The 13214-nt window shown below is 44.0% G+C and overlaps 1 protein-coding gene across 2 annotated transcripts in view; it reads left to right on the top strand.

Annotated features, from left to right (window-relative positions):
- The window catches only part of map3k15 (mitogen-activated protein kinase kinase kinase 15), a 101893-nt gene that overhangs the window by 61131 nt on the left and 27548 nt on the right, over nt 1–13214 (top strand). For both annotated transcript variants that reach the window (XM_052014109.1, XM_052014110.1), the window contains exon 15: nt 1110–1237. In XM_052014109.1, coding sequence (XP_051870069.1) covers nt 1110–1237 — 128 coding nt within the window. The remainder of the gene's footprint in view (nt 1–1109; nt 1238–13214) is intronic.

Below are 13214 nucleotides of genomic sequence, written 5' to 3'. Positions count from 1 at the left end.
CAGTCATTTCCATCCCCTGAAACACACCTTGCCATCTCCCCCAATGTCCTGATGTGGGAAATGCACCAACAATGAATTCCAGTGTGCTTACTGGTCTTTGGGAAAAGCAGCACAAAAACCAATGGGACTTCTGCTGAATTGTAAGAGCATCACATAATGTTTCAACAGATATTCACAAGTAAATAAGTTACTTTTGTATTTAATGCATCTGTACTTTAATCTGAAAGTGCTTGGCGCAGGTATTGGGTGGAGAAAATTCCCCTGTACTGAGGCCCTCATCTTGCTAATTAAATTGCCTTTAACAATTGTAAATTTTTTTTTACAAAATAAACTTTATTCATAATAAAAGACAAACTATATACAATTACAAAACAGTGCAAACCTTTACATTCTTGTACAGATCATTCATTACTGTTACCTTTTTATATAGAAAACAGCACCGATGCCACATGTGTGGCTCCCTGGAAGCTACCCAGTCCCGTATTTACAATATTTAGGGGCTTTCTCCCTGTTCCTGCCCCTCCCTCTCCAGTGGCAGAAGAACCCTAAACTGTAGTCCTTCCTCACCGAGCCTTTGCGCTGGCTGTGCCCAGCTTCAGTGCGTCCCTCAGCATGTACTCCTGCAGCCTGGAATGTACCAGCCGGCAGCATTCCCCTACGGACATCTCGCAGTGCTGGAAGACCAACAAGTTTCGAGCAGACCAAAGAGCGTCTTTCACCGAGTTGATGGCCTTCCAGCAGCAGTTGATGTCCGTCTCTGTGTGTGTCCCCGAGAACAGCCCATAGATCAGAGACCCTCTGTTAAACTGCTGCTGGGAATGAACCGTGACAAGGACCCTTGCATCTTTCGCCACACCCTCCTCGCAAACCTACAGCCCGCAAAGAGGTGGGCGACCGTCTCGTCCCCAGCGCAGTCCTCCCGGGGGCAGCGCGTGCTGGGAGTGAGGTTCCAACCATACAGGAAGGATCTGACTGGGAGGGCCCCTCTCACTGCCAGCCAAGTGAGGTCTTGGTGCTTGTTGGTGAGTTCTGGCGATGAGACATGTTAATGAACAAGTAACAATTACAGGAACTTTGCCTTCAGTGGCTCTCCTTGTTTTTATTCCTAGGTACTCCCAGCCTCTTCATGAAGAGATAGCTTTGCACAAATACCTTAAGCACCGGAATATTGTCCAGTACCTTGGTTCAATTTCGGAAAATGGCTACATCAAGATCTTTATGGAACAAGTACCAGGAGGTAAACGCATCTTGTATGTGAGCTTAGTGAGTGCTATTCCTGGTAGGTCTCCTGCAGCCAATAGAAATTAAACTTTACAAAGGCCAACTTGATCTACTTTAGATCCAAGAGGTACAAATGGTGATAGACTAGGAGTTGAGGGACTTGGATATCCAAGCACAAATTCCACCAAAATCTATTCCACAAGTGCCAAAGGTTGGCCTTAATCTCAAGGGGCTGGAATACAAATGTGAGGAGATTTGCCCGACCCTGGAGAGACTGCAGCATTCAATTATAGACACTGGGACAATTGTTAGCAATCATGTGGGTGAGAGTTGTGCTGCGGGACAGTAGTTAACTTTGCCAAAAATGGAAGTGGGCCCAGAAACTGGCTCAAACACAATGACTTCTGAGTTCAACGCGGGCACATTTGTATGTGTGCTCCTAACCCCTCTGAAGAGGTGCATTACTAATTATAATATTTAAATTGGACTTTATGGAGGAAATAATTATTGACTTTCACCTACTAAAGTGGAAGTGTTTCCTGGGATTTCTGAGAATGGCCATTGAGAGGATGTTTGGGAAGGTTGCATCAATTCATCAGGGTAATTATCAAGCATGAATACTCAGTGCCAGCAGCTGCTTTCTTACCTGCTACTCAAAGGTTTTGGGATGATAGTTTGTTGGGTGCTCCTATAGCCACCTTAGATCGCACCTTGGACAAGAAACAAAATAACTAGAAGGGTATGGAGGCAGGAGAATCAAAAGAAATCTGTAAATGCTGGAAATCGGAATCAAGATGCAAGAAACACTTAGCAGGTCAGAGAGCATCTGTGGAAGGAGAAGCAGAGTTAATGTTTCAGGTTGATGACCCTGAAATGAATACTACTGGACTTAGTATTTAGGGGCCTGGATGGTGATCTGGAAGCACGAGTTCAAATCTCAGATAAGGAACTTAAATTCAAGTAATGACATAAATCTGGAATAAAACCCACTGTTAGTGATCTCACAAGCCTCCTTTAAGGGAGGAAATTTTCTGGCCTTTGTGTGACTCCAGATCCATCCGTATTTTGAAGTGGCCCACCAAGCCATTAGGGATGTGCAATAACTGTTGACCTTAGTTCTTCAGGATCGAGGATGACTTGCTTTCACTCCAGTTCTATAGGTTCAGAGGTGGCTGCGGAGGTCAGTGTGGGATCTGCAGACTGTAGCGCAGGTGGAGCTGGGGCTGCAAGATGGGTTGGGCGGTGAATGATTAATTAGGGAGGTGGTGCATCCTTCTGCCATTTATGCTGGTGCTCTGTGTGGCCCTGGTGAATGGACTCCAGGGTCACAGTGCCTTCCCAAATGCTCCTCCTCTGTTTTGAGTGGTCATAGATTGTGGGTTCGGTGGAAATGTTGTGGTCTTTCGAGGAGGCTTTGAGAACATCCTTGACTTATCCTGTCCATCCACCTGGTAATCTCTTGCTGTGGCAGAGTTCAGAACAAAGTGTCCGTTTCAGGCCTCTGCTGTGGGACACGCAAATGGAATATCCTGCCCGTCGGAGTTGACTGACTAGGGCCTCAGTGCTGGGGATGTTGACCTGGGAGAAGGCAATGAAATTCGATCACCGAGGGGATGAGCCTCACATTTAACATCCCCAAGCCAAAAAGCTACCTGTTCCCGCTCTACAATTTTGCCCTCTGACAATGTGTCCACAGCATAACCCTAGACCACAAGGACCACCTCCCATACTCAGGAGCCTCCTCTTGGTGAAGGTAGTCACAGTGATTCATTTCATCATTGCTTTCAGTATGACAGCACCGCATTCCTTCAACAGAGGAAAGGAGTATTTGAGGGTCAAGATCTCAGATGCAGTACCAAGCAACAGTGTTGCCTGAGCTCCAGTACGAGACTCTCTACAGGAGGCAACTTGAAGCAGTTGAGAAATGCCACCGATGCTGCCTGTGCAAAATCCTCCAAATTGACTGGCTGTTGAATCAGCCTACAAAACTGTCCTTTCCCTCTCACACAGCACTAGAGCAGTGAAGAGGAGCGCACATCGTTGAACCTGGTGTGGGAGTTGTGGAGCGGGTGTTTGAGGCCTTGGATCAGAAGGGAACACAGCAGGGGATCAGACAATTAGGGGAGGGGTTGGTCATGAGTTTGGATTAGCAATCAGGTTGGGCATTTTGTGAGATGTTGGGGAAGTCAGGTCAGATGGTTATGGACTTCTGTTCACGTAATTGGGAACTGAGGATGGGGGAGGGATGGGGGGCTTTGGGAGGTCAGTGCCAAGGGCTCCAGTGATTAGGGCCAGTGGGTCAGGCATACAGTAGCCAGGAGTCAAGTAATTGACAGCCTGAGGGCTTAGGTTGGGTGAAGAGCACCTCGGGTCAAGTCAACTAATCAGGGCTTGAGGATTGATCGGATTTGGGGTCTGATGGTTGAGTCATCTTAATCAATGCCTGCAATCGATTGAGCTTGGGCTTTGAAAGTGTGGGGCCTGTTAATTCATAGGGTGGGGGGGTTGGTGGGTCAGGTGAGCTTGGTGGGGGTGAGTGGGGCCTTGATACCATGACAGGGGATTATAAGGTGGTTATGGGGACAATTATGTCCAAAGGGGTAGCATGTAAGTAAACAAGTGAAAGGGGTCTCGCCTGAAATAGATACCCAACACCAGGCCAGGACTTGCTCAGGGAGGCTTCTTTTAAGGCACACAGTTGCAAATAAATGGGGCTATTGAAACTTGGTGTTGAGGTTGGAGGCCTGTGATCAACTTTGGGTGGGAAGGGCTGGTGCCTCAGGGTCTGTAGTTGTCAGTTAGTGTGGAGGGATGTGGGCTGGTATGGGGAGCTCAGTCCTTGTTGCAAACTGCCCAATGAGAGGTCCTCTCCAAAACCACATGGACTAATTTCACCCAGCAACGTTGTAAGTATGACATCACTCCCCATGCAGTTAAAGGAGCATTGCATGGTAAATGGTATCAGTACACCAGCACCCATCAGGCCCGTGACAGGAAGTGTCCGGTGGAATTTTCAGAGGGGTGGGATTCGGCTCTGAAATGGTCCTCTTGAAGAGAAATGGATTTTTATACATCTACAGCTTGTAACAGCGGTTAAATTTCTGAACCATTGCCAGAAGTTAAGTTGCTTTTAACCTGTTAGCCTGTGCAAATCAACATTGCCACAGTGTAAATTAGCATCAACTTTAAGGAGAAAAGTTTTATATTATTTTATCCTTATAAACATTTATCCCATTTCAATTAACCCCAATTCTTTACTCCTCCATGCTGTGTGTGAATGATGTCATGAATTCATATCATTCCATTAGCGCCTGTTTGGGCAGGGTCTAATGGAGTCTTTGCAAACGTGTCATCCTTCTGCTATGTGCATTTCCATTGCTCAGCTCAATATAGCTCCCACCTGCTCCTTTCTCATCCTTTCCTGTCAATGTCCATCCCATCTACCCAGCATGCAAAATAATGGGAAAAGGAATCCCAAATAATTTCCCATCACTTCCAAATTGTGTAAGGATATTTCGATAAATTTTGTCACCAGTATTTTTCCCCAAGTATGAAAGTATCCCTGAGGAAATGGCCATTCTGCTTTTTGGACCTGTGTGTGTGATGTAGTCAGAATCTTCTTGCCATTGGATATTGCAGCTATTATTATTCAGTCTTTGTAACTTCTTCATAATTTTTCCACTGTGCTAATTCTTGTAGTGCTACTGCAAAAGTTTTATTGAGCATCAAATTGGGATTCTTTAGAAAGTTACCCAAAGGTGTTGCATTATGGTTTCTAAGTTACTGATAAAGTTAAGACCCAACCTAGGCCTGAGGACTAGTTTTTTTTTTCTCAACCTGACGCAGTCCAACCTCTGCTTTACCTGCCATAATCCAATCTAAGAGTCAAAATAGCACAGAAATAGGTCCTATGGCCCAGAAAATCCACACTTGCCACCAACACCCATTTTACCCTCATCCCATTTTATTCTTGCCTCATTCCCATAAACTCCTCCCAGATTCTACCACTCACTAGCACACTAAGGGCAATTTACAGTGGCCAAATAACTTACCTGCTCATCTCTGGGATGTGGGAGGAACCCAGTGCACCTGGGGAAAACCCAAGTGGTTACAGGGAGAATGTGCAAACTCCACACAAATAGTACCGGAGGTCAGGATCGAGTGCAGGTTGCTGGAGCTATGAGGCAGCAGCTCTACCAGCTGCACTATTGTGCTGCCCTATACAGTCCTGGACAGTGAGAAAGGGGGTGGTGTACGTGCACCTGTCTACGTCAATGGTGCTGAGGTCAAGAGGGTTGAGAGCTTCAAGTTCCTAGGAGTGAACATCACCAAGAGCCTGTCCTGGTCCAACCACGTAGACGCCACGGCCAAGAAAGCTCACCATCGCCTCTACTTCCTCTGGAGGCTAAAGAAATTTGGCATGTCCCCATTGACACTCACCAACTTTTATCGATGCACCATAGAAAGAATCCTATCTGGATGCATCACAGCTTGGTATGGCAACTGCTCTACCCAGGACTGCAAGAAACTGCAGAGAGTTGTGGACACAGCCCAGCGCATCACAGAAACCAGCCTCCCCTCCATGGACTCTGTTTATACCTCTCGCTGCTTTGGTGAAGCAGCCAGTATAATCAAAGACCCCACCCACCCAGGTCATTCTCTCTTCTCTCCCATCAGGCAGAATTTACAGGAGCCTGAGGGCACATACCACCAGGCTCAAGGACAGCTTGTAGCCCACTGTGATAAGACTATTGAACAGTTCCCTTATACAATGAGATGGACTCTTGACCTCACAATCTACCTTGTTTGACTTTGCACCTTATTGTCTACCTGCAATGCACTTCCCTGTAGCTGTGACATTTTACTCTGTATTCTGTTAGTTTTTACTCTGTACTACCTCAATGCACTGTGTAATGAATTGATCTGTACGAATGGCATGCAAGGCAAGTTTTTCACTGTACCTCGGTGCAAGTGACAATAATAAACCAATACCAATACCCACTTCACCCAGAACTGCAGGCAGGAGAAAACACGAACATGTGGTTAGCTCATTTCAGAGCATGTAAGTTCTGAGGCAGCCCAGCCCAAGCCCAACCACATCCAAGCCCAAGGTAATAATTTTCATGCCCAGTCTGCTACAAGCTTAGGTAGTCCGGTCCTCTTGGTCTCCCGTTAAATATAGGCTACTCTCTGCTCCCAATCGCCTATTTTCCACTTTAATTGGGGCTGAAGGGTTAGTTAAGTTCATTGCATCAGTGCTCAATTCAAGGGCCATCACGAAGCACATCAGACAGAGGAGAAATCCAAAGTCAGGCAGAGGCCTGGGTCAACAACATTGTTCAGAATTCACACCCTGAACATTGGCAGCAGAGAAGTAATCTATCATGGTTCTTGCTCTTGCTTCTTGTGTTGTGTCAGTCATACACTTATTGCCACAGGCACATGAGCAACATCAAGGGCTGAGCTGACCTGTTATCCTGAACGTGACAATGCTGATGACAGGTAGCTGGACTTCCACGCGCTGTCTTTTGATTCGGGAGCAGGAGCTCTGGTGACTGTCGTGGAAGGATACTCATTGTCTATTTGTGGTAACTGAAACCAGCAGGCTCAGTTACACTTGCTGCTCTGATTCTGCGTGATGGAGATTCCATGATGGTTCCACTGAGGAATTTGATGGAAGAATGCCAACAGCACAAGGCCCCATCTCCAAAACACTGAGCTTAGAGTTACATATCTATGTGTGTATGTAATTCTATCTCAATTTCTTGGCAGAGCACAATTATTGTCTGGAAGCAGCAGGCAAAACTTCGGCTCCAGCTCAATGATTTTCATACCTAGTGATAGTAACATATGATCATCATGCTAGGACGCTTCTGTATGATGGCAGATCCAATATCTGGGAGTTGTTACTGCAGGGTTTCTGCTGGTTTCAAATACAATGTGTGCTGTAGAACAAGCTGAATAAGAAAGTTGTAGGTCAGAATTGAGAGAGGTAATTAAACAAGCAAAGAGAATGTCTGAGAAAAGGTTAGTGGATAATGTAACAAGGAATCCATGGGCTTTCATAAACGTGTGTATCGTAAAATGGTGGTGAACCAAAATAGATCATCTTTTGTCTTCACCAAAGAAGACAATGCTGCAAATTTCTTAGTAAAGGAGAAGGTAGGAAAGCATCTTTGATCTGGAACATTGCTTCTCTTTCCACAGATGTTGCCTGACCTGACTGCTTCCACCATTTTCTGTTTTTTTTTTCATTTAAGGCAGGAAAGCAGTTAGATGAGATAGAAGTCGGTAAAGAGGAGGTACATTTAAGATTGCCAGCACCAAAACTGCCCCACTCTGGACCACTTGAGACAGCAAGGGCTGGAAAACTGCAGTGCAGACTCTCAGCACACTCCTCAAAACTTCCACAGACAGGAAAATAGTGCCAAAGGATGGAAGGGTTCAGAAAGTTTTGTCACTCAAAAGAGGGGAGAACTTAGCAACCACAAGCCAATTAGTTTGGAATTGGTGTCAAGCCAATAATCAGAGAGAACAATCTGGAAGAAAATTAATTGTAACTTGGCAAAAAAATATGCATCAATATATGAAACACAGTGCAGGTTTCTTTAAAAGAAATGTGTTGATCCAGTTCTTCGGTGGGAATAGGGATGAGTGTTGAGGAGTTAGAGTCAAAATGTCTGGTGAGTAGGTGAACGAGCATTCCGTGGTTGTGGGGGGAGGGGGAGAGGGAGAGGAAGTGGTGGAGTCATACAGCACAGAAACTATATTTGTGCTGACCCTAAAGTATCGATCTACGTGTACCCATCTATACTAATCCCACTTACCAACGATTTCTCCATAGCTTCTTTGCCTTGGTGATTCAAGTGCTCATCCAAATGCATCTTAAATGTTATGAGAGCACCTGTCTCCACCACCACCTCAGGCAGTGTGTTCCAGATTCCAAAGACCCTCTGAGTAAAAAAAAATTCTTCCTTGAGTCCCTTCTAAACCTCTTACTCCTTACCTGAAACCAATACAGCACAGAAACTATATTTGTGCTGACCCTAAAGTATCGATCTACGTGTACCCATCTATACTAATCCCACTTACCAACGATTTCTCCATAGCTTCTTTGCCTTGGTGATTCAAGTGCTCATCCAAATGCATCTTAAATGTTATGAGAGCACCTGTCTCCACCACCACCTCAGGCAGTGTGTTCCAGATTCCAAAGACCCTCTGAGTAAAAAAAATTCTTCCTTGAGTCCCTTCTAAACCTCTTACTCCTTACCTGAAACCAATGCCCTCTAGTTTTAGATACCTCTGCAATAGCAAAAGGTTTCCCATGATCTGCACTCTGTCCCTCGTAATTCTGCTTATATTAATCACATTCCCCCCTCAAAAATAAACCTAGTCTATCCAGTCTCTGCTGATAACTGAAACCCTCCATCCCAGGCAACATCCTGGTGAATTTCCTCTGCACCCTCTCCGAGGCAGTCACATCCTCCTTGGAGTGTGATGACTAGAATTGTGTGCAATCATGTGCAACGTTGTACCATAACCTCCCTGCTCTTATTTTCTGTACCCTGGCTGATGAAGGCAAGTATCTTGTATGCCGCCTTCACCACTTTATCTACTACCTTACAAGATTCTTGGACTTTTGCAGCAAGATCTCTCTGTTTCTCTGTACTCCCTGGGGTCCTACCATTCATGGTATATGTCCTACCCATTTTAGTCCCCTCAAAGTGCATCACCTTGTATGTATCTGGATTAAATTCCATATTCCATTCTCTCCCCATCTTGTCAACAGATCAATATCATCCTATACCCTCTGATAATCCTCCTCAATATCAAAGATACTGCAGATTTTTGTGCCATCTGCAAACTTGCTAATCAAAGCTCCTGCATTCACACCCAGATCTTTAATGTATATTAATCAGTAAGGGTCTCAGCACCAATCCATGTAATGCACCACTGGTCACAGGCTTTACACAGAAACAATCCTTCACTGTCATTGTCAGCCTCCTATTACTAAGCTAATTTTGGATCCAATTTGTCAATTTTCCCTGGATACCATGTGGTCTAACCTTTTGAACCAGTCTCTCATGTAGAACCTTATCAGAGGCCTTACTAAAATCCATGTAGACTAGACCAATGCAGTGCCCTCATCAATACATTTGATTACCTCTTTGAAACATTCAGTTAAATTGGTAACATAGGCTTTCCCCCAACAAAGCCGTACTGACTGCCTTTGATGAATCCCTGCCTTTCTAAGTGCATCTGTTGAGAGGGAAACTGCATTTCGAATCATTTGTCAGAACTGGATCATCGTTATGAAGGACTATCAATCCAAATGCAAACTCTGTTTTTCTCTCTACATATTCATATTTTATTTTCTTATGACGTAGAAAGAGGCCATTCGGTCCATTGAACCTATGCCGATTCTCATCGTTCCCAACAGTACCAGTCCCTCATTTATTTTCCTGTAATCTACTTTCTCTCGCATATCCGTCAACTCCTCCCAGTTCTCCTGTCTAATCCTACTCTCCTAAACCATCAATAAACCGTTAACCCACCAGGAGATCTTTGGGATGTGGGAGGAAACTGGAGCACCCATATGGTCATAGGGGAAATGTGTAAACCCCATACAGACAGCAACCAAGGTCAGGATTGAACCCAGGTTGCTGGAGCTGTGTGGCAGCAACTTTAACTCCGCCATAGCTGTGGTGCAGATGCTACCTGACCTGTTGATGCTCTGGCTAGAATGGCAGGGAGTGACAGTGGAAAGGCACTGAGGGAGGATATTAAAGGTTGCAGAAAGGCTGTTGGAACTGGGTGCAAAAGCTGGCCTTGTTCTAAAATACATCTGTAACAAATGCTCCCTTTGTAAACGTTATAGTACATCTAATTGTGTATAGTACTCTAAGGAAGGAACTGTGTATTTATTGCATTTGTGTAACAAATCATGTTAGAATTGGGACTTATGAGGAAAGTTCAACACAGTTGCATGTTGCTATGTTCTGTACAGTGGCTTCTGCCGTGCATGTGGAAATGCTTGAGAACAGTTTTTAACAAGCAGTCTATTCTGGCCGCAACAAGCTTGCTGCATTTTCCCATCTCGTCGTCACCTGCACCATTGGACCTGGCATCAGCTTCGGATCACGTGGGCGATTCATTGACAGGAAGTGTCTGGTTGAATTTCCCAGGAGGTGTAATTCCCGATTCACCCTGGAAGTGATCGCAAACGTGATTTACTCCAGATGAACTATATTCGCAAACACTTAGTGCTGAACAAGAAACAGTGCGATGTGATCTCATTTCTAAGCACTGCACCATTTTGGTCAGGACAAAATAGAGCCTTTCAACTTCTGATAGTGTTGTCCATTAAAAAGGCCAGGCTATCATAGTACTTAAGGGTTGTATTGGCATGTGTGTCAAATTAAGCAATGTCTCTTTTATGAGTCTTTCATTATAAAGGTATTAAAATACATGAAGTTGCTACAATTACCCAGTGCCACATACAGTAAATATCCAATTCATGTTTCAGAAAGTTTCACATGAAGTCTAACCATCATGTGCATTTTTGCTTAAAATTATTTTGAAATGGAAATACTATGTATTTTTTTGACCATTTCCCTTTCTGCAATATTTTGATCTGGATGTAATTATATCTGGTGCTGATAGAAATCACGTTCACGTAATGTTGAAAAAGGAGATCCAATCTTTTAATGAATGAGAACAGAATCATTACAGCAATGTGGGAGGCTTTTTGGACTTACCGTGTCTATGTCAACTCTCTTCTGGAGCAATCCAGTCAGTCTCATCTGCAGTTCTTTCCTCTTAGTCCCTGAACTTTTTGATCCTGCCTGTTCACGTGTATCTTTGAATGCTTTTTAAATGTGCTATCGTATCTGCTTCCACAACATTTATTCAATTCCCTATTAAGTTTGTGATTGGCTCCGCTTCCATCACATTTGGATAGTGAATTCCAGATCACAACTACAGGCCATCCCCGACTTATAGATACTCTAACACATGCACTAGTTCCCATAATGTTAAGTTCAAAAATTGGACATATGCACATACACTTGTTCTGATAAACAGCAAAACCAGTTTTCTCCACCTTTAGTAATTCTTCTTTCTTATCAGTCTCGCATGCTTTTGATGCCATTCGTTACAATACTGCAGAGGTGTGGTTACCATTGAGTGTTTTTTTTTATATTTTCCGTCTGTGAAGATGGAACCTGTTCGTTACCTTGGGACGGCCAGTATTCCCTGTGTGAGAAAGATTTTCTGTTGTGTCCATTCCCACTCTCTTTAGATCTGCGCCCTCTAGTGCCCAACCTTACCACTGTCGGAAACAGTTTGTTTTTTCACACTGTCCAGACCCTTCATGATCTTGGACACGTTTGTCAAACCATCGCTCAATCTTTTCTGTTGTGTGGAGAACAATCCCAGTTTCTGCAGGTAACGTCCCTCAGACCATTCTACCAAATTGATCTGCACCGTCCCCAGGCCTTTGCATCCTTCCTGAAGTGCAGTGTCCAGAAATGGAAGGAATAAAACAGAAAATGCTGGAAATATTCCGCAGCTCAGACAGCAACAATGGAGAGAGAAACAATGACTTTCATCAGAACCAGAATACTCTTTTTGTAACAAAACCAGTGCTTTACAGAGGCTCAACACTTTTATTGTCTGTGGTTGCATATATAAAACCTGAGATCTTGTATTTTTTTTTAATCTCTTTTTAAATCCGTCCTGCTGCCTTCAATATCTGTGCACAAGTACACTGTATTCCTGAACAATTTTCAGAATTGTAATCTGCATATTACGTTGTCTTATTCTTCCTACCAAAATGGATTACCCTGCACTTGTCTCTGTTAATTTGCATCTGCCTTGTGTTCCTCACCATTCCACCAATTTTCCTTTATCCACTTGAAGTCTATTACTGCTATCCTCTCTGCTTTCAGATTGTGTCATCTGCAAGTTTTGAAATAGTGCCCTGTACATACACGACTTTAAAATATATCCAGGAAACCTTTGCATAAAAGCTTTTGTGAATCGGTTCAAATGTATAAAGGCTTGTTATAACTGCACTAATGCTCATTGAATTTACTGCAGAGTAAGGTGCTAAATGGCATATTTCCACACTGGGGAAAAATACATGTGCTGGCGCACTTTTTGCTAGAAACTGAGGGATTGCCTGCTTAAACCCAAAGCCTGTGCATAATTTAATAGCAGAGACGCAAAGAGGATGTTTCTGTGTGTGTATAGGAGACCGGAACTAGGAGACATAAATGGAAGATGGGTGTTCATGAATCTAGTGGGAACATAGAACGGCACAGCACAGGGGCAGGCCCCTCAGCCCATGATGTCTGCATTGACCATTATGGCAATCTAAACAAATCCCATCTGCCTTCATAAGGTCCATTTCCCTCTATTCCCTGCCTGTTCAAATGTGTCTCTAAATGCTTTTTAAATGTTGCTATTGTATCTGCTTCTACAACTTCCCCTTGCAGTGTGTTCCAGGCACCTACCACCTTCTGTGGGGGGAAAAAAAAACTTGCTTTGTAAATCTCCTATAAGCTTTCCCCCTCTCACCTTAACTCTATGCCCTCTAGTATTTGACATTTCCTTCCTTTGACCATCTACCCTATCTATTGCCTCTCATAATTTTATATACTTCTGTCAGCTTACCCCTCAGCCTTCTACACTCCAGAGAAAACAAAATCCAAGTTTGTCAAACCTCTCCTTGTAGCTAACACTCTGTAATCCAGAGAAACTCTGGAAAAACTGTGTAACTAGTGATTAGTTAGAACCTGGGATCTGCCATCATGTGGAGTATCTGAGGTATTGAACTTGGAAACACTAAAGGGAAGACTTGATTAACAAGAATGAGGTAGAGGGATATGTTGAGAGGGTTAGATAAATGGAGGTTCACAAGGGGTTAAATTGCTTGTTTCTGTGCTGTAAGTGCTCTCCCCTGCTGGGGGAGAAAACAATTTATTGGCTGG

Source organism: Pristis pectinata, chromosome 4, assembly GCF_009764475.1.
Source record: "Pristis pectinata isolate sPriPec2 chromosome 4, sPriPec2.1.pri, whole genome shotgun sequence".
Taxonomy (NCBI): domain Eukaryota; kingdom Metazoa; phylum Chordata; class Chondrichthyes; order Rhinopristiformes; family Pristidae; genus Pristis; species Pristis pectinata.
The sequence above is the reverse complement of the archived record's forward strand: the minus strand, read 5'-3'. Positions and strand labels throughout refer to the sequence as shown.